The 24,719-nt window shown below is 36.1% G+C and overlaps 1 protein-coding gene across 1 annotated transcript in view; it reads right to left on the bottom strand.

Annotated features, from left to right (window-relative positions):
- LOC142750387 (dynein axonemal heavy chain 3-like) overlaps positions 1–24,719 on the bottom strand; it is a 1,255,980-nt gene that overhangs the window by 945,664 nt on the left and 285,597 nt on the right. Inside the window, exons 13-20 of the mRNA XM_075859390.1 lie at positions 21,537–21,655; positions 15,925–16,129; positions 12,268–12,471; positions 11,187–11,317; positions 10,315–10,510; positions 8,480–8,674; positions 7,948–8,136; positions 2,383–2,613 (exon numbers count right to left, since the gene is read on the bottom strand). Coding sequence (XP_075715505.1) covers positions 2,383–2,613; positions 7,948–8,136; positions 8,480–8,674; positions 10,315–10,510; positions 11,187–11,317; positions 12,268–12,471; positions 15,925–16,129; positions 21,537–21,655 — 1,470 coding nt within the window. The remainder of the gene's footprint in view (positions 1–2,382; positions 2,614–7,947; positions 8,137–8,479; positions 8,675–10,314; positions 10,511–11,186; positions 11,318–12,267; positions 12,472–15,924; positions 16,130–21,536; positions 21,656–24,719) is intronic.

The raw sequence follows: 24,719 nt of genomic DNA, 5'->3' as shown, positions 1-24,719 counted from the left end.
ACATGCTGCAGTGTTTCTTAAAAATAATTTCCACCAAGACATAAAATGTACCATATATTATTATTTCTGTTATGTAGTGGTGGCAATTTTTACAAATGTGACAATAGGAAATGCAGCCGAATTGGCTGTCACCTTCTAATTCTATCCTCAGAAACAGATGGTATTCCACCAATCGCAGTTTACTATTAGTTTCTCAGAAGCTAATTCAAAGGTGACAACCAATATGGATGCACTTCCTATTGTTACTTTAAAAAAGTTTTAAAAAGCTACCAAAATGCCAATATCTCTTTAAATAAATGGAATTACTGATTTACTAATATATGGCCAATATTATATTTTGTGTGGAAATCCTCTTTAATTAGATAAGTGTTTATGCTCTTTGTATTGTTTGTCGTTACGGTATGGTTTCCACATCAGATCAGATAGATGTGATGTGTATTTGCATCATTCTGTTTTCTGTTTTGCCAAGTGAATTAAGGAGTTTCAAAATTTCACTTAAGAAAGATTATATTATATGTTATTTACACATGTCTATTCTACAGTTTGCAATCCTATTATAATCAGAATCCTACATTTGTGTCATTGGTGTAACAGTAAGAAGTGATTCAAGTGATATCAAAAGTGTACCCAATTTTTTTTTCTGACACTCATGCAAGAGGTTGGCCGCAATGTTTTTTTTCCAGAAACATGTTCGTCCATGGAATGCTTTTGGTATGGCAGCATATCCCGATTCACTACAATGAGGATGAACTGCAATAAGAGACAGAGCTCATCGACAAGAGTGGCACTGTTTCTGGAAAAAAAGCTGAACCTTTTTCTAATCCTAGTCCCTTCCAATATTGTCCCTTTAAATATTCCAACATAGACCATGTGGATGTAAATCATGCTTAAAGCAGAATTTCTGTGCTAAAATAACAATTGACTTAAATAACATAATGCAGCATGGCATTTAACATGTATATTATTTTCCTGTATGATACCCCCTTCTGATCCAAAATATGTCCGTCTATCTGTTTCTGTTAATTAAATGACATCACTTCCTGTCTCCATGACTACAGAGTCTAGTCTCCTAACAAACCTGACTGTTGTGGCCACAGACAATAATTCATATAGGGACATGTAGAAGAACAGGACACGGAGGTCCCTGCCATGACATCAGAAGCATTTATAAAAGACGGATTCCAGTCCTGGAATGCACCTTAGAAATTGGTGGATGAAATGTAGATACAATAAGTAGAACAAAAGTTGGTTGTGTACATAGTGCTAGGGGTTTTGTTAGATTGATCTAGGGGAGTTTTTCTGTGGAGGAATTAGGTTTTATCATCCAACAAATGTTTTATTTAGTATTAACATTTTATATATGAATTATAAGAAAACCAAATTAACCTTATTTGTGATGTCACATTAGAACTTCATAAGAACATATTGTGTGGAGGTGATATATTGTGAAAAGTCCTATAGGGGTATTAATCAGATTTGCTGTTTGCCTTCTGGTTATTTGATCTAGTGAGGTGAGAAATAATATATGGAGCATGTTCACTTTTATGAGCAAACATTCCATAACAAGTTATTAATAGGGACTGTTTTGTATAATGGAAATAAAGAACCAATGTATAAATCAAATTTAGATATTGCATTCCTTTTAGATTTGCATTACTGAACAACCTCAAATGCTTCTTTGTGGACAGTGTGCAATAGTCAATAATACTTCAATAGATCAATTTAATAGTACATTCTTTACAGAAATATTATAATCAGATATTATTTAATGGCTTTTTCTGCAAATCTAACATTTTAAATAATGACTTTGTGGCTATTTCCCTCAGAGAGTCTATGGATGTAGTTTTCTAGAGTGTGCGTCAAGCAATCTGACAAATTGATTAACCCATTTGTTATAATACCATTGTATCTATAATCACTTGCAACTAAATACTCTGAAATAATCACTTTATAGCACACCTCAGGAAAACAGGAAGTGCATCCAACCGATCTACAGTAAAAACGTCATCAGTAATGTGGACCGCCACCTAATAAATAATACCTCAATAAGATACATACGAATCTCTGATGCTACATTTACCTCCACTACAGCTAAATTCTTAGAATAATACTAAATGGATTATGGGTCTGCACAGTCTTCCGGGTAGTCAGCCTTCTTTTTCTAACCTTCTGTCTGACATTTTTAATTCTTCCCTCCCTTTCCATCTTCTACATCTACCTCCTGTTTGGTCTTATTGTTGTTAAAGTTTAATTTCTGCCAAAAATCTACCACATGTGATTATACCCTAAAAAGATTAAAAGATTATTATAACCATAAAAATATTGCACAGAAAGGCATAGTAATTACATTAAAACATAAATACCAAACTTTACGTATTTCACCTGGATTTCATCAACAGCTGATAATACATGACTATTTCCATCCTTGTAGGGTGAAAAGACAAAGCACACATCCTCCCAATCTGCTTTCATTTTGTTCAGGGCTTTCTCTAGGGCATACTCTTTGCTGGCTTGCAAGCTGATCTGATTTAGATCGTCAAGGTATTTTTCAAGGCCAAGCTGCAGAATTTCAAGTAGAGAGGTGCCTTCATGTGGAGTGATATTAAACCCGACCTAGGGATACAAATATACCACATAGTTTATATCATAGAACAAACCGCAAGGCTCAAAAAAAAAGACAACGTTTTCACCCAATCTTAAAATTACAACTAAAATAAAGAGGAAACATATTAAACAAAATAGAACAGAATATCTGAATATTTATTAGAGGGAGAGTAATTCAAACAAATAACACTTTAACAGAGTCATCTGTGCCTGACATGGGTCATAATCAAAAATCTATGACATTCAACCAGCTTTATTGCATTATGCCCACCCATAAAGATTTATTTATAGCAATAGGCTGCTAAGCCTGTCAGTCAATCCAAACTGTCCTATGTCTTTTTAAAGTGAGGTCAACACACCACCTCAGTAGTGACATCATTGAGGTTGCTTTCACCGGTGTGGTAGGAAGATCAGCACCTGGGTCCTCAAGGGGAAAATACATGGCAAATGGCAATTCTTGTTCTTTAGTATAATAAACCATAAATAACTATTTGATGTTCATTTTAAACCTGGATATTCAACACTGAACCACAGGATGAAGGCACTGGTCCAGTACCAAAACTTACTTGTACGTCAATGCACTGCAAATCAACAAATTCTGGGCAAGTATTAATATTCAAAAATTGTGAGTTATTGTTATATACTTTATGCTTGTATAGGAAAAAATAAACCCAGAGCCTAAATCTTTAAATCCAATTTAGCAAGCCTCATGTAAGTAGAACAACACTACACTGAAAATTATATAAACCTCAAGAAATGAACTGCTCACTTGCAGCTGGAAGTTTCAAGAGTATTTATTCCAGTCTTACATGTGAAATGATGCAACAAGAGCACTTAAATGAAACTAGTTAATCTAGCCTTTGAAAAATAGGCCCATAGACTTGAGTTGCAGGAGCATTTATGAACTGCAGAAAGTAATTACTGAAAGAGAAAATAGGATGTCACGGTGCTGTTAGTTCGCCAAATACATTGCTCGGTATCTTCTGCTGCTCAACAGCCTTGTCTCATGATGTCATTTATATCTGTGACGGACACAATTTCACAACAGCAGGACAATGTTTTTTTTCTAAGGGAGGGGGTGATTTTAATAGGAAATTGTCCTTTGGGGCCAAGTTTCTATAACAATGATGTATTGCCAGTGGTAGATGTTGCAATGCTGATAAATAATTCAGACATTCTGGAAAGAACTGAAATGTATATTACATTAAACCAAGGTCGGAGATAAACTAGCTTGCTTTACAAACCAAATACATGGAGAAATAACAACTGGATATGTCAGCTGAAATAATTTTGAAATATAAATAACATTGGTTGAATTGTACAGTACTTTTTACTGCAAGTTAAATAAGAATAGATAGGCACTAAAACAAACATACTTGAAATATCAGATACAACAAAAACAAGACTTGACTAATTGGTCAAAAAGAATGACAGGAGAACTCTCGAAAATTTGAAATGAATGACTCTACGTTTATTGTGGGATTGCGCAGCAGATTGTAAATGTTGTCCTAAAATATTATACTGAAAATCAAATGGGATATTGAAGTTATCTATTGGCACTTGCTGTCATCTTTACAGCATCTTATTACCTTATGTTGCCTTTTATGCTAGCCTAGCAGGTGGCGCAGTGCTAACATGGCATCATTGAGAATATAACACAGGTAAAGGTGCCAGCTGAGAAGCGGCACTTGTTCAATCAGTCCATTCAAAGCCTCAGGGGGTAACTTTATGTTATAAAGAACCATTTGCAAATCAGAACATAAGGTCAACTACTAGAAAGAAAGAAAGATGAGATTTCCCAAGGATAGTAGTATTATTTCAACCATCATTTGGCAAGCAGGGGCTTGAAATAACCCAACCCCACATATTTTAGCTCTCTCTAGATCACTAGGTGGCTAAGTACTGCATTTAAAAAAAAAAATTTGTAAATAAAGACACATTTTAACATCACTAATATCTTTGTTGTGAATCCCTCAAATGTTTTGTCTCAGCTCGACAATTCTTTTCCTTTTATCCTTATTAGAGCATATGGACATCATAGAAGGGGCTTCCCGATCACGACTCCCCTCTTTGAGATAGAGCGGAGAACCATTAACAAAAGCAGCTCTTGTGGATGTAGCCCATCCATGTTTTACATGGTCAGCCATCTTTCGTGAAGATAACAGCTGTTTGACATGCTAGCTTCAGTTAAAAATGGGGTTGTTAAACAGGTTCTCCGCTTTGGACAATCCCTCTCTTGTAACCCCCACAGATCAGCTGTAATCTGAGAGGAACCTTGCTGTAAGCATTACATTTCTCTACAGTGACACCACAGGGGAAATTAAGCATTACACAGTTCCTATTAAATCAATGGGTTGTCTATTTATTACAGGACTGGACAGGTCCACCAGAGCAAGAGACGTTCTTTGTAACCGCTCTCCACTCTGGCCAAGAAATGAGGATCCTAAAAAGAGGATTCCCCTCTATTAACTCATAATTCCCTAATAGGGAATATGAAATTGGGTTTTCTAAACTGGACAACCTCTTTAATGTGTTGAAGCAACATTTACTCAACTGAGTATGAATGGGTTGGCATCTTTTGGCAATACAAACACAATAAGTAACACTAGTGTAACTAGTTTAACTGGAATATATTTTAGCTGTGTATGGTAACTTTATAATTTATATAACACATTTTTTACAATTGTTGCCATAATGTCATATCTTAATGCACAGTAATATGAGAAGAAAACGTCACCAGCACAATAAACACAGTGGCAAAACTATTGAATGTATGTCATTATTACATTGTGTATATATTCCGTTTTGTGGGACATGCTGTTGTCTGCAACAGGTTCACTTTTCTTTAGAGGGCCTCACATCAGTACTTGGAAATGATCAGTACTTAGAAATACATAGGTTAGAATAAAAACCTGGGCAGAGAAGTGCCTAAGTGCATATGTATTTTCTTTAATGGTGCTACCAATATCCGCAAATGGGAAGCTATAGTACAAGTGGCATGTCATGGATCTATTTTTTTCCCTTCTTGAATTATTTTGCAAATTGAACCAATATGTAGGGAACTCATTGTCCACAGAAGGATATAGTACCTTAGTAGCTTAGCTTCTTGGAGACGAGAGATCCTCCAATCATATTGCAAATTACAGCAACTTTGAAATGACAATTGCAGTTCTCATGAAAGGTTTTAGATTTTAGACTTGTTAGTTCTGCATCTGGTGAGCACCTGGCGAGTAGTACTGTGTTTTCAATGAGTGATGACTGCAGTTTATGTCAAAACTAGTGTGGAGATGGTATTTTTTCAATAAGAAATATAACAATGAAAAGTCTGCAGTTAATTTTATTTGGAATGTTTGCAATTTTTTAAGCAGTTTAGTGGAAAAAATGGTCTTCAAAATAACTATTTTCATCCCTATAATGCCAGACTAGATTTCTGGCATTATTGGGGGAGGTGCCAGTGATTTTATTAGAATAGATTTTTTTAGTGAAGTAAAGGTGAAAATGGATCTCAACCTGCTGGGATCTCCAAAATTGCTAGAACAGAGACCCCCAACTTATTTCCCCCCACCAGCACTACATAAGAAGGAGTTTATTGGGATCAGCTGTTAAGAAAGTGCACAGCCCCTCTATACAACTGTATGGGAGATATGGAAATGACAAAGCACTCTCCATTCCGGGGCTTCCCCGTTCCAGCAATCTGTGGTGGTCCCCTTAAAATAAAAAATGAGAAAGACCTATTGTGTCTATAATACCATGGGAGAGATTTAGCAAAACTAATGCAAATAAAAAGGGAAGTAGTTACCCATAGCAACCAGATCCTATTTCCTATCTATCTAAGGCCCTTTGAAAGCAGAATAAGAGCAGCAACTTGATTAGTTGTCATAGAAAACGACTTCACTTTACCTTTGCACAAGTGTTAATTTCACATTTCTCCCAATTTCTGAGTTTAGTGGAGGAAGTCTATTAGTATAGCAATGATGCAGAAGTATAAGCTATTGGTATTAGGCCCACCATGTACCGTATAGACTATATTTAACATTTTCAATGGCGGGGAAAATAAAATAATAAATTGATATTATTAAAATAAATAGATAATTCATAGACAATGGCACAAAATTAACAAGCAGAAAAAGGAAATTCAGATGCTGAATGACCCATGAGAATCCAGATATTTCATATCAGCAAACAATAAGGGATTCTTTTATGTATAGATCTGTGGTTAATCTATTAGGGGCGGGAGGAAAATCTGAAGGCATTGGTTGACATTTAAGAGTCCATTCCATTCAATTGAATTATTAGTATAGGCTATGGTTTCAAATATTAGAGCCAAACAAGTTCAGTGTTAAAAAATAATAATTTCCAATGTGATATATAAAATATCTGTGTGTGTGTGTGTGTGTATGTGTATGTGTATGTGTCTGTGTCTGTGTCTGTGTGTGTGTGTGTGTGTGTGTGTGTGTGTCTATGACACTATACGCTGTGTGGAAGAGCCTTATTTGATCCTCCCATCTGTTCAGTGGAATTAAATTTAGAAATCATATGTAATATAGAAATTTCTTTCAGAATTTCAGAAAACACTGACACATCTGAGCTTTCATTAAAAAGCTGAAAGATGGGACTTGAATAACAATCTGCCATGGCTAATTAGTATTTTCAGCTTAGCATATTCCCTCTCAGACATATTGCTGTATGCACATGGTAATTTAGGTAAACAGATAGCATCCACAGCTGCATCAATTAACATTGCTAATCAAAACTGAATTCAGGTAATTAGGCCCATTTATGCAAAAAGTCTGTAATTTGGGGGGAATCTTTGGTAATATCCATAAAAGAAAGAGCCTATTTTCTTCGACAAGACATCGGGACAGGAGAAAAGGAGGAATGTATGTGTGAGTAATGTGTGTGAACAAAATTGACAAATTGAAGCTGAGTATTTAATTGCTCTATATTACTGGAAACCTGCCTGTTTTTGGCATAAATGTTTTCACTAGTGATTAGAAATGATTTACATTTATGTGGCGGGAATAGTATTATCAGGACTAATCTGGATATGGAATTGCCTGTACAATGTATCAACTAGCTCTAGAAGATCAAGCCTGTGGCAAATACATATTACCGAAGAACGAGTTACAAACCTGAATTCACAGCAGTCATCACATATACAATAACGCATTCTAGAACACATCATAACTTGGAGAACTGTCATTGTATCAGCGTGTTGACTTCCTAAGCTTCATGATAATGGATTGAATGAAATGGCTAGAGTGATATTCAGCTGCTAACACTGGAAATACAAAGCACAATACAAACTTCTCACAGCAATAAACTCACAAATAGTTTTCTCACCTTTTCACTCATAAGATTCCAATGTCTTGGCTTGATCCCTGGTGTACACAAAGCTGTTACAAGAGGCATGTTGATCTTAAACTTCTCAAGCTTAGTCTTAATGGTTGTCGCTACTTTAAGAGGTCCGTGTAAGTCCGGGTGATAAAATGCTTTTGTCAGCTTGTAACTAGTCTTCCATAAATTCTGCACCTGATGACAAACATTTTTTTCAGAAAGCAGTTATTGATTTTTTACAGTTCTATAGGACTCATCGATCATATTGCCACGCTCAGGGTAATTCGTGTCATATTAGACCAATAAAATTTAAATTGATTTTAGAGCAAAAACAGCACATTAGTCTTTTGTTTTCGGGAATGGACAGCTCCCTTTTAGATGACTATTCCAAGAGGAGATTCTTTCAACAATAGTACAAGCTTAAATGTATCATAAAATATAATCCATTATTTTGGTGCTCCATGACAATAATGGTTGATAGCCAAAAAAGCCACTCCCATATCTGTAACTGGACAGAGTAAAATGACTTATTACTCACCTCCTCCTCCACCTCTTCCGCATTGACCTGTTGCAGTTGACCGTTCATCCATTTGTCGTAACAAGTGCTGAAGTGCAAGGTTGTGGTCCACAGCTTCTCATAGGGCGCCTTTAATTTACAGATTTCTGATATTTGGTTATAAGTGCTTATTTGTTCAACTCCCAGCAGCTCCTCCTCCTTGATAATATGAGCTTTCTGAAATATGCGAACCAGAAATCTTATCATTTTCACAAAAGCATGTGTTATCTCTTAAAGTGATATCTGTAGTGATGGAATACAATGGCAATGATATGATTGGCCGATGAGAACCAGATGTAGAATGCAAGGGTCCTTTTAAATGGAACTACCACCTTAACAGGTGCCTTAGGATACAGAAGGAAGATGCTTAAAAAGCAGCTCTCTAATGTAATTGAGTCACTCCTGTTATGAGCAGTAGCAATCCCAAAAGTCCTTGCAATTGAGTTTCCATCAGCAAACTACAGATCATTTATGGCATCATGGCATGATAACAATTTATTGCATTATGTTGGTGCCAAATAGGACACATCGTATAGACTGTAACCTACTTACAGGCAGCAGAGAAAACATTGATCATTGGAAATTCCACTTACAGCTCTAAATTCTTACTATTGCTATGTTAGGGAGTCGTTATTTAAGCAATTCTCTGAATAGTACTACGTATTATGTGGGGAATTCTGTGAAAGAACTGGTAATTTCACATAAGAGCCTGGTTGCTAAGGAAGCGTAATGATATAATATACACTCTGGCAACACATTTATAATATATGCACGTTTGCACTTTATCAGGCGTTCATTACACAGGTACTCATTAGCATATACTCATTTTAATGCAACTGTGCTATGCTTATAGTAAATGATAACAAAAAGCAGTCCATCGATACTGTAGCTTGCACAAACGCTTCTCTCTGCAGACAAGCTTTCAGATACTTGTACATAATCTAGGAGTTAGTCCATAAAACAAGAAGACATTGAAAACTATACAGCTTGGCTAATGTTAGATAAAGGTGCAAATGAGCATGTGTGTAATAACGATCTGCCACGTGCCAGCAGTAGGGCAATGGGTAAACTAGTAAAGACTTGGCACTATCTTTAAAATGTTTTTTAACAGGTCACTTGGCCAAACAGGTTAGGGAGGCTATAGTTTGTAAAAATGCAATCATGGATCATTCAAGATAATATGAGTAGTAAATATAGGTCAAATATGACTGTTGTGTAATTTTTCCTGCATAATTGGGTAAAAAAATCGCAATAGTATTTAGTCTGCCACTTGTGTTGTAATTCCAAATACAGTCAATGTCTTTCTTTCTAACTGCCTTTAGAATGGTTTTAAACCCAAGAGAGATACCTGGTCAGGGCTCGACTAAACGTTTCCAGGCACAAGATGGATAAGAAAGCTGAGAGTAGCATGAAGAGATAATATAATGGCACTGCACCATGATGAGACTAAAGAATGATAAGGTTATTACACCTAAAGTAATCCAGTATTCTGTAATATATCTGTATTATAAGCAGTCGGATGGAGAACATCTTATTTTTATGGATAAATCAGCTTATGTTCAAAATCATCTTTAAAGGAGAGTCAATGCAGCTGATACACCAATTTAGAAATAATCATATGTAACAAATGACTTATTATTTTGTATTATTTCCTTGTGGAATCATATTATAAATGCATACAGCATGCAAAATGATCAATTATCTACACTGAAAACAACAATCTAAGCATACAAGCACAAGCATAGTGTATAAAATACAGCAAAGACAGAAAATACTGTTATATTCTGTATGTAGAGCAGGTTGAAAGCAGAACCTACCTCTTCCATAAACTCCTGTATTCTCCTGTTGATGGTGTTGAGTTTCTGTACATAAGTACTGGCCTCGCTCATCCTCTCTTTCTTCTGAAAGTCTTTCACCTCAATGACCACATCAGCCAAGCGCTTTGTGAAATCCTTCTGCCACTGAGCAAGCTTTGCCAGAGCCCCATCATGCTCCCTCTGCAATCGTGTCACACTGACAAAGTGATTGCAGAGCACATAAGAAAAGGGGGTGGAGAAGAAATGGAATCTTCGTTTTATACACTTTTACTGGTATGCTACTTTTTCTATGTTCACATTTAAATTGGACAGAATAATTTAGAAGCGTTTTTTAATTTCAGAGAGGTTAATCACCCTAATAAAGGTCAATCAAATTTAATCTTCACTAAAACGGCAAGAGCTTCCATCACCTGCAGGACATGTATTACCCATTTCAAATGCAAAAAATAAAGACGTGGGCAGTACTTTCCTTATGCATTGCTAATGTCCCATCTCAAACCGCCATTAACATTTCATTAAAATTATATATTCCACTGAAAGCATTAGAGAGGTCATATTAACAATTCCAAGAAGAAAATCCTGTTTAAAATATACTGTACATCAGCTGTGACACCGGCTTAACTGGCCTCTAATCCTCCTTCTCTTTTCATCACCCAGCTAACATATAACAATAGGCTAGATCTGAATTATATTAAACATTACTGGATTTAGGTTAAAACAACAGTCACATTTTCCCGCAGACTAATCTTCTATGTAAGCCGTGGTGACATCATCAATCCACTTCTTAATTATATTCGGCATAGGAAGCTCTTATTCCATTCTCGGTAACACTAACTATATAAAAAAAAATCTGCATGTCTAGTATCCATTACCTGCCACTAATGATAGGAATGATTCTCTGAGGCCAAGAAAACGTGTTTCCATTTAGAATAATGTCCTCCTTTGATAAGGATGCATAGTCCATTAGGAAAAGCAGGTTCTCTGCAGCAACTGCCAGTTTATCCTAAAAATTGAAAGAGATGTACCAGCATTTGCATCAAATCCACCAGCAAAGATTACAGAGGTGAGCAATCTCATTAAATGTCTGCCAACATGCTTAACACACAGTAAAAGCCCCATTAATGGCCCCATTAGAAAAAGCACAATGTATTGCACACGTCAACATTTCCCACCTTTACACTAGCTGTATAACACTGACTGTTTAAGAGTAGAAATATCATAAGAAGATAGTCTAATAATAAAACAACAACAAAATTCTATGAAAAACAGCTAGCTTTTCTCTATACGCTCCTAAGAGCTGCCACTATACCAGATAACGAATTAGAAAAGCACAAGATAAATGTACACTCTAAACCTTACCGTAATGGGCTTGATAACCTCCGAAACAGTGGGATCACCTTCATAAAGAACCCTATTTATAATCTAAATTGACTTATCAGCTGGTAAGCTCGAAATGTGACAATAAATAAATAATGTGCGCTTTTACCATTCAACTTCCTACAAGTTGTATTACTATTAATGTATGCTACAAGGCGTCTCTCAGTCACTGTCACCAGTGACGCTCATTAACCATGTGTCATTGTGGCATTTTCACAACATCATCTGCAGAATAGATGCTTGGCTGAGCAGAGGAAAATAACAAAACTCTCATAATGAAGAGAGGCACAAATTATTTTTAATGCCGAAAGTAAAAGGTGTAAGACATTAGAGGGGGATTTAAATTGGGTCAATCCATGTTTTATGACAAACTCTATAAATGACAAGCCATGGATTAATATCCATGTCAAATTCGCCCACAAAATATGCCAAAGTATACTACCAGGAAACATTTCTAATATATTTTACCATTCAAAAAAAAATATAATTTCAATAAGCTACCAATATGGTGGACAGAAGACGAAATGTCATCTCAGATGGTGGAAGCAAGGCTAAAAATACAGGAGAATAACCTACCATAATCTTGAGAAGCTCCACAGTCCTTAGCTTGTGAATGTAGTCTTCAAGCTCCACAAGGGCAGATGTTGATTCAGCAATGGCAGTGATTTTTGTGACAATGCCATCATACTGCTGGCAAATTTTTCGATTAAACTTCTCAGATGTAGTAGCAACTTCGTTAATTATGATATTAGTCAGCTGGCGGGTACGATCAATCATCCACTGTAGAAAAAAAAATCAGACATCGCGACATCTAATCATAGATAAATGTTGTGCCTTTCTTATACGTGCCACAGATTCTATCCCTCTTGACCCTCTACACAGTCATCTACTGTCAAATTTAGATTCAGCGAGCTCCCAGCTCTTTTTTATCCCCGTGTTAGATCTGAGACTCTTGGCTATCAGGAAGACGAGCGTCACCAGCTGTCTCGGAGCGAGGCAATCAGGTGAATAGTACTTATTATCTTTCATTGCTTTCTAAGGAGTGACAAGATTGATTTGGGACCAAGAGCACATCCCTATATCACGAGCAATTACCGGGGCCTTAAGTTTTCTCCTTTGTACATATGCAAAACTGCGGAGTCTGCATCTCCTGTCCTCACCTGTACTATAAATAAGAGATTACAAAAATGCATCTTTACGCTACATATACAGGAGAGCTTTGTTTAAAAATTATCTTGGCATTCCAGGGACCACAAATCTGTGCATTTCAAACTCACTGGCACACAAGAGGCATCTTTTTCCAGTACATTAGTCTTAATTAGGCCCAGAGAAGCCATTCGTGGGTGTTGAAGTCTTCTCTAGGTATATAGGAAGTGACGACTTTTTTTAAATCCCATTTTAACATCTATTAAAATGGTTTAACAATGTGATTATAACAATAATGTGAGTGTTTACAATGATATACTACACAACCGTTATATTATTCTGGGTTATATTTTATAATACTTAGCACTTCAACTCTATCTGCCATACAGACTCCCATATTCACTTATTGTATTATGCCTTTCACTCTATGCTATGCCCGGTATGCCAGTCTTAGGCAAAACTCATGGGTAAATAGTGATTTTGTTTCCAGTTTACAGGTTCAAGTGACATTTTAATAGGAATTCTGAAATTGAAAATGGTAAATAAAATGAAATTGAAAACCGAATTGTTTCTGTTATGAGGTTGTCTGTGACATAAAACCCATAAAGGAATGTGATAAAATAGATCTGAGACCAGTAAATCATTGTCTAGAAAACCCTTTACCTTGATCTACTTTTCTATTGTTTTGTGCCATAGGGGCATCTCAGGCTCAGTCTCTTGCTGAAGCACAGATTACCATCATTTATTACTTTATAGACTCGTAAGTTTGCCCTGTATAAGTAGGTGGCATTAAATATAAAATATTCTTCTAGGTGAATTTACTAAAGCACATATGAGAGTGATGTAAATATTCTGATCTTAAACATGTATGTGACACAAGGATATTAAATGATACATTCTCTCACCTCATTACTAACACCAGGGACATTTGTACAACTTAACTACATTCATTTTATTATCATTTAATAATGTTCATTTAAACTCTACAGGTTTGTGAATTTAAAAAAAATAATTTGTGTGTCTACCACAAACATTTTGGTAATTTCAGTTACACGTAAGGGATCATCTATGTGATTTAATAGTGCAGTGTAGTGGGAAACTGAAATTTTACACCATTGTTCCGCTAGTCCTTCAGCAGAATCTATATGTACCTCTATAGTCAGAGATCTATTAACAAACAAGAGGCTGCCATAAAATGAAGCCTGCCGTCTGTAGTTAGTAGGCAGGAATTCTTAACCTTCTCGCCACTGGGTAGGTTGAAATCTGAAAATTGACTTAAATGGGCTCTGTCACCACATTGTAAGTGCCCTATGTCCTACATAATGTGATTGGTGCTGTAATGTAGATCACAGCAGTGTTTTTTATTTAGAAAAAAGATCAATTTTGACAGAGTTATGACCTATTTTAGCTTTATGCTAATGACTTTCTTAATAGACAACTGGGCGTGTTTTTACTTTTTGACCAAGTGGGCGTCATACACTTCTCTCCATTCATGTACTCCGACATCGTGATCTTGCAAGATCATGATGTGCTGTCACATACTCACACATTAACGTTACTGAAGTGCCTTGAGAGTGAATAGACATCACCTCCAGCCAGGACGCGATGTCTATTCACAATCCCGACATTTCGGTAACGTTTGTGTGGGAATTACAGCACAGCACATCGAGATCATGCTGTGCTGTCATTACAGCGTGATCTCGCGAGATCACGCTTGCTGTGATTTAAGTCCCACACAAACGTTACCGAAGTGTCGGGATTGTGAATAGACATCGCATCCTGGCTGGAGGTGATGTCTATTCACTCTCAAGGCACTTGAGTAACGTTAATGTGTGAGTAAGTGACAGCACAGCGTGATCTCGCAAGATCACGATGTCTGAGTACATGAATGGAGAGAAGTGTATGATGCTGATTGGTCAGCGTCATACACTTTTCTTTGCAACGCCCACTTGGTCAAAAAGTAAAAACACGCCCAGTTGTCTATTAAGAAAGTCATTTGCATAAAGCTAAAATAGGTCATAACTTCGTGAAAATTGATAGTTTTTCTAAATAAAAAACACTGTTGTTATCTACAGTACAGCGACAATCACATTATGTAGGAGATAGGGCACTTATAATGTGGTGACAGAGCCTCTCTAAGGCAATTTTACATGGGCCAATGATCGGGCAAACAAGCGTTTATATGAACGCCCGTTCCCAATAATTTCCCTGGGTAAACAGGGCAACAATCAGCCGATGAATGAGCAAACGCTCGTTCATCGGCTTATCATATCATTTATGCAGCACAAAGTATTATCATTGTCGGCAGCACATCTCCCTGTGTAAACAGGGAGATGTGCTGCAGACATGATTGAAATGTATGAGGACAGGCGATCGTAGTAACAATCGCCCATCCCCATACATTACTGATCGTAGTTCCTTGTGAAAGCAGAGTGGTCTCATTGATCGGTGCTCGTTATAACGGCCCATATCGGGCCATGTAATATCACCCTTACTCTGAAGGTTGCTGATTTCTAGGGAAATCCTGATCAAGGAACACAATGGTTCTACGGAATGATAGTTGAGGGATACTCGGAAGAGGGGCAGCAGTAAAAAAAAAAAATCTGCAAATCAAAGTTCCATTATTTTTTTTATAATTTATGTAAATGGTGCATAGCTGTTAATAACATTTTCTAATAAATGGGGAAAGGCTCAGATCGAGACAGCAGTATATTAAACAGTGTTAAAGACATATGAAGTTATATATAGTGGGGGAGAGTTACTGTTGCAATTGCAGTAGTTTTGAAACATTAAACAGAATTGGTATGTTTAAATGAAGACCAAGTTCCATTTACCCACACAAGTGACATGTGCGATTTACTTATTAAACTTTGCATTCTGCCATTGTTTAGCAGCACACTTCATATTTCTCAACAAGTGTGAACTTTTTTGGTGAATATGGCACCCGATACAATGCAAACTCCAACTATGTACCTAAGAGAAGGTACCCCAGTCTTCTTACATCTCCACCACTATATAAAACTTTTTAAAGACATTTTAATTAAAAAAAAGAAAATGCAATTTGCGTCAAAGGTCTACAATGATTACCTGATTCATTTCAGAACAATCCATTAGCAGCATCTTCATGGGCACAAATACTGGCAACAAAGCAACATCTGATGCCAGTTTTGTCATTTTGTCCAGTTCTCTAGCATAGACATTAAGCCCAACATCGTTTTGGACTAATATTTTCAGCCGCCTTTCAGTAAGAGATGAGATCATATGTAGAAAAGGCTTGTATACCAGAATGTATCTAAAGCACACAAATAAAACTCATTTGCTTAATAATTAATAGGGCACTGAATAGAAATGGACAAAATAGTAATTCTTAATACAACCACATTACTAAAATCTGACAACCGCAAACAAATGTAGGACATATTTATAATTCAATAATAGCGCAGTAACACAGTGAATGTCAGTAGGAACAGTGCTTTTTATATGGTATAATCTTTTATGTCAAGCATACAATACTTTGGCCTATATATCTATATAACCAAGCATGAACAGTTATTATGTAAAAGACAAAATGGGCATAATAGAGATGTGACTTCCGTTTCTTTAAAATGTTATATTGTATTAAAGCCATATGTTACTCTAATAGTTAACTATATAATGGTATATTTAATCTGCATGCCTTATCTATGGAGTTTACATTGCTTTTATCAGCTCACACATTAACAGAAGGTCACACATATGCGACAAGTATTACAAGACTTTGATTTACGTAGACCACTTTGGGCCTACTGCAACAAAACTTTCTATGATAATTGTCCCTGTTGCCCTTAGTACCCAAATAGAGGTCATCACTCAAAAATAAAAGGTTTTGAAAGAGTCCTTTAGTATTAAAATCGTGGGTGTAAATACCAGGGTAGAAGGCATGGATTCTGCTATGGAACCATTTTAACTCAGTGGTAGGGTGCTGTTAATTCTAACTGTGGTTGATGGAACGTGAGTAGCGACATGAATGCAGGTCAGTAGGGGACCAAAGAAAAGAGAAATACAGTAGATACAGGAGATCACATTAATCATGAGCCTTTCATACTTGGAAGGAGTAGAACCCCATTCCAATTGTTGCTATGGGGCCCCATGTTTCCTTTCTACACCTCGGTGTAAGCCTAGGTTTTCTGTAAAAGGGCAACTGTAAAAGGACTATTATGTCCATGCTAATTATACATTTGTATGACTATTACTACAAACTATGATTAATTATACAGATGTATCCTCCCTTACCTTTCCTAATATCGCAACATATCCTGAGATGTGTGGTGCCAGATGAGCAACTTTAAAACATAATTTTGTGATACTGTCACGAGATGTCTGTGCTATATCTGTCTATGTGTGGCCGCCCAGTGGTTGTGATGAGAATTGCAGCCGGTCAAGGGTTTTTCCAGCATGTTGCGATATTGTATTAAAATGGTTGCATGAGAAATTGGAGTTCTTAACCAAATTCAAGCAAAGATAAGGGTGAACACATCTGTATACTGACAAGATATCTGATGTTGAGTTTTATACTTGCTAGATATGATGCTACTATTGTATTGTGGCCTTATTCTATGAGGTTAAATTGAACATAGAAATTTTCAAGAAACCCATAGTAAATCAATAAAGTTTGATGTAATAAAAAAATGCGTCATAATCCCCAGTAAGGCAACATAAAATGGGCAGCTATTTTACCATTTTAATTCTTAGATCCAATTATCTAAACTGCTCACCATAATGTCAATCACTTAATGTTTTATTAGAATTAAAAATAATTTTATGTAGTTATCAAACTTGTCCCAACTATTCTTTCATTAAAATTCCATACTCTTCCAATGTAAGTAGAGAAAATTTCATTCATCAATATATACAGGTTGCTTGCCTATTTGCTAAAGTTTGGTATTTTTAGAAGAGTATAAAGTACTAGTGCCACCTCTAGTTAAATTTTTGGTTTGATGCTGCGGATCAATTTTTAAAAAGGATCATTTATCTAGAAACATTCAAGTATACTCATAGGGCAAATGCATCATGTCTGTTATATGTATTCACTTTGATGAAGAGAAGACTATGGGGGCATTATCACTGCAGAACAATACATGAATGGCCCACACAATAAATGTTGTGACAGTTTTATTGTCCCTCCTAGAAGATACAAGGTCATCCTTTGGAGATAAAAAAAAATAGATTTAATCTCCAACTACATGTAGGTTTCTTTGCTCCTCAAGCCATGAAACGATAAACTGTCCTGCCACATGAACTGTTATTGTCAGAGAGTGATATGTAATAAAAGGTTGGTCATTTTCCTTCACACACATAAAAAAAAAAAAAAAACAACAACACTCCCACTGTTTAATTGCCCATGGAGGTCAAGAAGGATTTTTTCACATTTTAAGGTAAACTAGACTATGACTTTAAAGAGATTTCCCAGGGAAAAAAAACAACTTTAATTCTATCCAAAATGCTAACATAAAACACTTTTCAATATATCTGCTTTTAACATTTTTCACTGTTTCTTTGCTACTGGATCCCCTGCCCCACCTCTGTTTGCATGTCTTTTTGATGATGTGTAGTCCTTAGGGATGATATGGCATGTGAGTCAGCTGGGTAGTGACGTCACTATGGTGACACGTAATGGTAATAATCTGTGATTGGTCAGCCTGAAAATGTGACGGTCAGCATAAAGACATGTAACCGAATAGCAGAAGGGAGGAAATTGTGAGGAATTCTAAAGGTGAGTAAATTGAGAAGTTTCATTTTTTTATTAGATATTAATGGCTGTACCATGTCAAGATACGTATTATTATTTTTTTTCTAAGTAAATGCCCGGTATGGATAGATTATAATATGGTCCACTTTGTTTTGTATTTTAGAAAATGTTAGGGGATATGTTTTAGTTAATACTCACTTCTAAGATTAATAGATACGCTAAACTAACTTCTCTGTAGTTTTACTACAGATAAAGTAGATAATAGATATAAGAGAGATAAGATATAATATAAAAAATGTTTGCAACAGAAATTGGTTGCATGTATAAAGGCTGGCTTACACGGGCAGATTTCTGCAAATAACGAGCGCCGATAATAACAGGTCAATCGGAGCTTGTTTAAAGGCCCTTTACATGGGCCGATACAAACTGCACAAACGTTTATATGATCAGTAGGCCTCCATACAGTTTACGTATTGTCGGCAGGACATTCCCTGTTTACACAGTGAGATGTACTGCCGACAACAATATTTTTAAGGGCTGCAAAGAAAAGCAATTAGCCATCAAACTAATGATTGTAGGAGAGAGTGCAAAAACCACGGCGCCACATAGTGCAGATCAGTAGGATAGGCGGATGAAGGAATGAAAAAAACATGCTCACCATTTCGCCATAGGTAATACGCAAATAGGTCCACAAGTGCTGCTGCCAGATCCGGGCCGGTTTCCAAAGGTAACCGCTTGGTATGATGAATAGATGGGTGAAGAAAATAAGATCTGTAATGGCGCTGCTGTGTGGTAAGGGTCGGTGGAAAATCGAGGAATCGATTCTATATTTAAAGAATTTTTATTTGTACAGGTGGCTGATACACCTGTACAAATAAAAATACACCTGTACAAATAAAAATTCTTTAAATATAGAATCGATTCCTCGATTTTCCACCGACCGTTACCACACAGCAGCGCCATTACAGATCCTATTTTCTTCACCCATCTATTCATCACTAATGATTGTACAAATGCTTGTTTGCCCTATCATTCGCCCATGTAAATGGGCCTTATATCCACCATTCTATAGGTATGATCAGACATGGCATTTTTTCCTGTAATTTTTTACAAATGCAGTGGAAAGGCTGCAAAATCTACACATGTGAACATACCCTTAGGCTATGTTCATATGCATAACAAAAAAAGGCTGTAAATAGGAAGCTGTTTTCAAGGGAAAACAGCCCCTGATTTTCAGCCGTTTTTTAAGCAACTAGCGTTTTTTGCGTCAGTTTTGCGGCATTTCTTTACGGACGATTTTGGAGATGTTTTTCTATTGAGTCAATAAACGTTTTAAAAATGGGCACGTAAAAAACGCCCTGTGGGAACGGAACGCCGTTTTTCCTATTGAAATCAAGGGGCAGATGTTTGGAGGCGTTCAGCCCCCGTATTTTCAGCCATTTTTCCGGGGGGTTTACTGCTGCAAATAAGCCGTGTGAACATACCCTAAGAGTTGAATAAAGCTAGCCAGTCATCTATTACTTTTAACTATAGCATCAATGGGTGTGATGGAAGTAAAAAAACTAATAACATAATATATATATATAATTATTATTATTATTATTATTATTATAAATATTATTAATGCCCTAATGATTAATTAATTTGTGATTAACTTATTAGGAGCAGTAAAAATAATAGTAATAATAATAATAAAAATATATAATAATAATAATAATAATAATTCAGTATCTAAAATGCAGTGAAGGAACATAGTGGACCATACATTTCTGATATTAGTATAATCTTGTCATTCTAATTACAACAACCTAACAATGAAATATTAAATAGGTTTCAGAGAAAAATAGAACGTATTTGTATTAGAATTGTTCTTAGAATTTATCATTTAAAGATGAATCTTCAATTATTAACCCTCAAGTTTCAACACTATCATTTTTTATCTCCCTCCATTGGAAAAAAAATACTTTTTAATGGTATTGCAACAAAAATGGTGATTATTTTACAGGATAAACCAACATAAAACAGAGATTTCATGATACAATGTTCAATTTAAATTGTCTATTGGCCAAGATAAAGCTGGTCAAAGTAAAAGCTCTAAGGGTTAGAAACCTTGGATCAGAAATTCATTCGGTTAGGTTTAATTCATAGTGTTTACTTTGTGAATAGAATTCAATTGTTCTAACGTCAATAGTATATTCATGTATATACACCTGCTATGCGCTTACATCACTTACCACACAGTCCAATGTTCAATGGGGTTTAATATTATCTACATAAGTTTATTGTCCAGTCATTGACCGTCAAGCAGGAGAACAAAGCGATATTGATAGATTTTGCTGAAAAGGAGCAATAGTTGGGGTTGGCAAGATCATGCATTAAGATGAAAGATGAAACAGATGCAATGCACGACCAAGATCAAAGCATCCCATCAATTCATTCTGAGAGTCAAAATCCAGCTGAGCATCAGGAGCCCTGTCTGCATAATAAGGAAGGTTGACTAAAACATAAGGATTAAACAGATGAGCTGTCTCGTGTGGATGCATGGCTGGGAGGCCCTGCTGAGCCACTTGTAAGGGAACATTGGAATTATACACCTGCTACTCAGAAGTTGCTTGCCTGGAGAATAAATTCTACTAATGGAATAAATAGCTTGGTTAAGAATGGGATTCCCAAAAGTCTACTGTTTATATAGTTCTAAAATTGTATTTGACCAGATGAACATCAAATCAGATCACTATATTTCAATATGTAGCCTAATATATTATTAAATTATATTATATTATATTATTTTTAATTATTTATTGAATTATCACTGAAGACAATATGTGTTATAGTGATAGAAAAACAATACAACGCTTAAATGTTTGCTGTAGAAAACCACATTGGAAAGAAAATATGCAGCGTAATATAGAAATATTGAATTTTGTAGCCTCTGCTTCATATTAAGGAAAAGCTTACAAAAGGTACTAACCTGCTTGGACCATGCATGTTGTTTTCAATCACAGCCTTTATTCTCGCCTTGGCTGACAGGACAATCTCTTCATGGATTTGTACTGAGCTGATGTATTTGATTTTCAGATTATCTACAGCCTGCAGATACAAGTACATCCATTGTTTATTTTTGGAAGACGTAATGAGCAGGCATTGACTTTCTCACCAGAGACAGATTTAAGAATTATTCACCTGTTTCTAAAAATGTCATGATATTTTGGATAGCAGTATAAAATATGCCCGGTGAATGAGTGAATATACAATATGTTGGTAGCATTTTATTGACTCAACTGTATGAAATTTGGTGCAAGAAAATCAAATACAAACCAGACCAATGAGAAAAACTATACATAAGCACTCAAACTAGTCTCTAGCTATCAAGACAATTTTTTGCATTGACTTTGGTTACCAAAAGACATTAACTCTTAAAATGAATAATTATCTAACTACTTTTCAATCTTCCTCTTAACTGTTGTAAATTCTGACCAGACATTCTTAAATTTAGCTGGCTATACACATGCAAACGTTCTTTTGACCAACAGTTATTTTCCCAACTCTACCATAAACATGCACACTTGGCTCAGCTGAATATGCATGTTTATTTCAATTGGTAGAGGGGAATAAGCCTCTGCCAGTCATCTCTGACAGTGGCTTATCTCCCACAGAAGAAAGGAGCGGGCATATTGTAATCCATCATGCCAATTCCTCTTTCTTCTGACAGCTGGGAAGGCCTCCATATATATGAGATTGTCATCATAACCTGTCTGGGGATTGGCCAACATAAATTTTATGTGTATAGCAGGCTTTATTTATGAAATCAAATTACCTAGAATTTCTTTCATTCCTTACATATTCCATTATTAGAACATACAAGATATACTCTATAATATCTGGTTCTTCGAAAATTGGCAGCTGAGGCCTAGTTAAAATACTAAGTCACTACAAGTGGATATGTGAGATATAAGAATCCCTTATCTGTGCTAAAATAGTAACACAGTCTTGTTCAAAGGGCTAACCTGTAATTATATATTGTACAGGTTAATGTCACCAAATGTTTCTTTAATTGTTCCTCCTTTTACATAATTATTTGACAACGGATCGCTGAAAGGAGAGAATTAATGTCGAGAACATTAGTAATATATGGGTATTTTTGTACAGGACCCCAAAATTTTGACTAGAGGTAGCTTTTATAAGCTCAAGGTATAGTATAGTATAATATAGTATAGTATAGTATAGTATAGTATGGTATATGCTAATAGAGATATTGTATACAATATAATCCATAGGTATATCATGAAATATAAAGTTCTTATTGTTTTTTCACATCAAGAATCTGTACGATTCAGAAACATCTGATCATCCATTTCTAAAAATTTTAATGAACTTGATGGATAAACATCATTTCTTTTTTCAATCGTACATACTATGTAACTAGGTAATGTATTGTGTTATGTTGCATTCTTTTTGTAATTCTATCGTTCCATTAAACAAATCAAACATATTACAAAGACAGCAGTTTCTTCATATTATTGAGGAATATAATTCTTTACGGCCTTCACAAGCCTGGAAGCATGATCAAGTCATTATTTCTGTGAGTATCTTACAGTGTACAACATGAGTAAAGTACTGTACTTATTACACAACATAGATAAGTGCTTATTAATATGTATGCCTTACCTTATAGCTACAAAATCTCATTATATCTTACCATACACCAACTATTTTAATCAAACACAATTTAGGCATCACTAATGTGAAATCATGCTGGCCTGAGTAATGTAGCCTACCTGCAGATTAAAGGGGTTGTCTGGTCATGGGATAGTTTTTCATACTGATGACCTATCCAGAGGAAGAAGATGGCTCCCGTACACCCGGACCCCGCACTGATCAATTGTTTTCCGGTGACCTCCAGCACCATAAGCTATGCAGTTCAGTGCCGGAAGCAGGTGGCTCTGTACGCTGCCATGATGGGTTACTGCAGCTCTGCTCCTATTCAATTTAATAGGAACAGGGCTGCAGTACTGCAACATGGCCACTATACATTGTATGGAGCCATCGGCTACCGGCACCGACCACTGTATACCACTGCATAACTTCCGGTGCCTAGATGAAGCCAGAACAGCTGATCAGTGCGGGGTCTGGCTGTTGGACCCCCGCCGATCATATACTGATAACTTATTCCATGTATAGGTCATCAGTATGAAAAACCGCCGAATGACCAGATAACCCCTTTAACCCCTTAAGGACACGGCCAATTTTAGCCTTGAGGACAGAGCAATTTTTAGTAAATTTCCCTCTTTGCATCCCGACGCTCATAACGCTTTTATTTTTTGTACGACGTAGTTGTATGAGACTTTGCTTTTTGCGGGACGAGTTGTACTTTATGTACGTACCATTTTTTGGTACAAATACATTATCGTTTAATTTCTATAAATTTTTAATTAGATTAAAATGCAGAAAAAAAGCAGTTGTGCAGCAGTTTTAATATTTTTTTTTTTACACCATACACCGATCATCATAAATAATGTTATACATTTGTAGTACAGGTTGTTACGGTCGTAGCGATACCAAATATGTCCATATTATTTCGTGTTTTGGGACTTATATTTTAAAAAGTTGATTTATTATAAAAAATGTGTGTTTCTGTGTATTTTATTTACTTTTTATTTATTTATTTACCATTATTTTTTTTTTACATTCATTTAACTTTTTTTTTTAATCCCATAAAGGGATTTATCATTTTGATTTTGATTTTGTAACTGTAATGTACTGGCATAGATCTATATGCCAGTACATTAGCCTGTTACTGATCGTACACAGGCAGTTGTTAGGGCATACCTCAGTATGCCCTAACAACAGGAAATATGTTCAGACAGCCCTGGGGTCCTTCACTGGACCCTGGGCTGTCTGGCCATACGAGTTGTTGGCTTTGATCGCGTCACAGTTATATTCTGTGACGTGATCAATGTGCAGTCCCCTCTCCTTGAACGCCGCGATCAGCTGTCATCACGATGTTCAAAGGGTTAACGGCGGAGAGAAGATGTTTCTCTCCTCTCCGCTGTCAGAGCGGGGCCGTGGCTGTGTATTACAGCCGTTGCCCCGCTCTCGATCGCGCGCACAGACGCGCGCAGGGACGGCTGTCACACAGGACGAGTATGCTCGT

This window comes from Rhinoderma darwinii, chromosome 3, assembly GCF_050947455.1.
Source record: "Rhinoderma darwinii isolate aRhiDar2 chromosome 3, aRhiDar2.hap1, whole genome shotgun sequence".
Lineage (NCBI taxonomy): Eukaryota > Metazoa > Chordata > Amphibia > Anura > Rhinodermatidae > Rhinoderma > Rhinoderma darwinii.
This window is presented reverse-complemented; position numbering and strand designations above follow the sequence as displayed.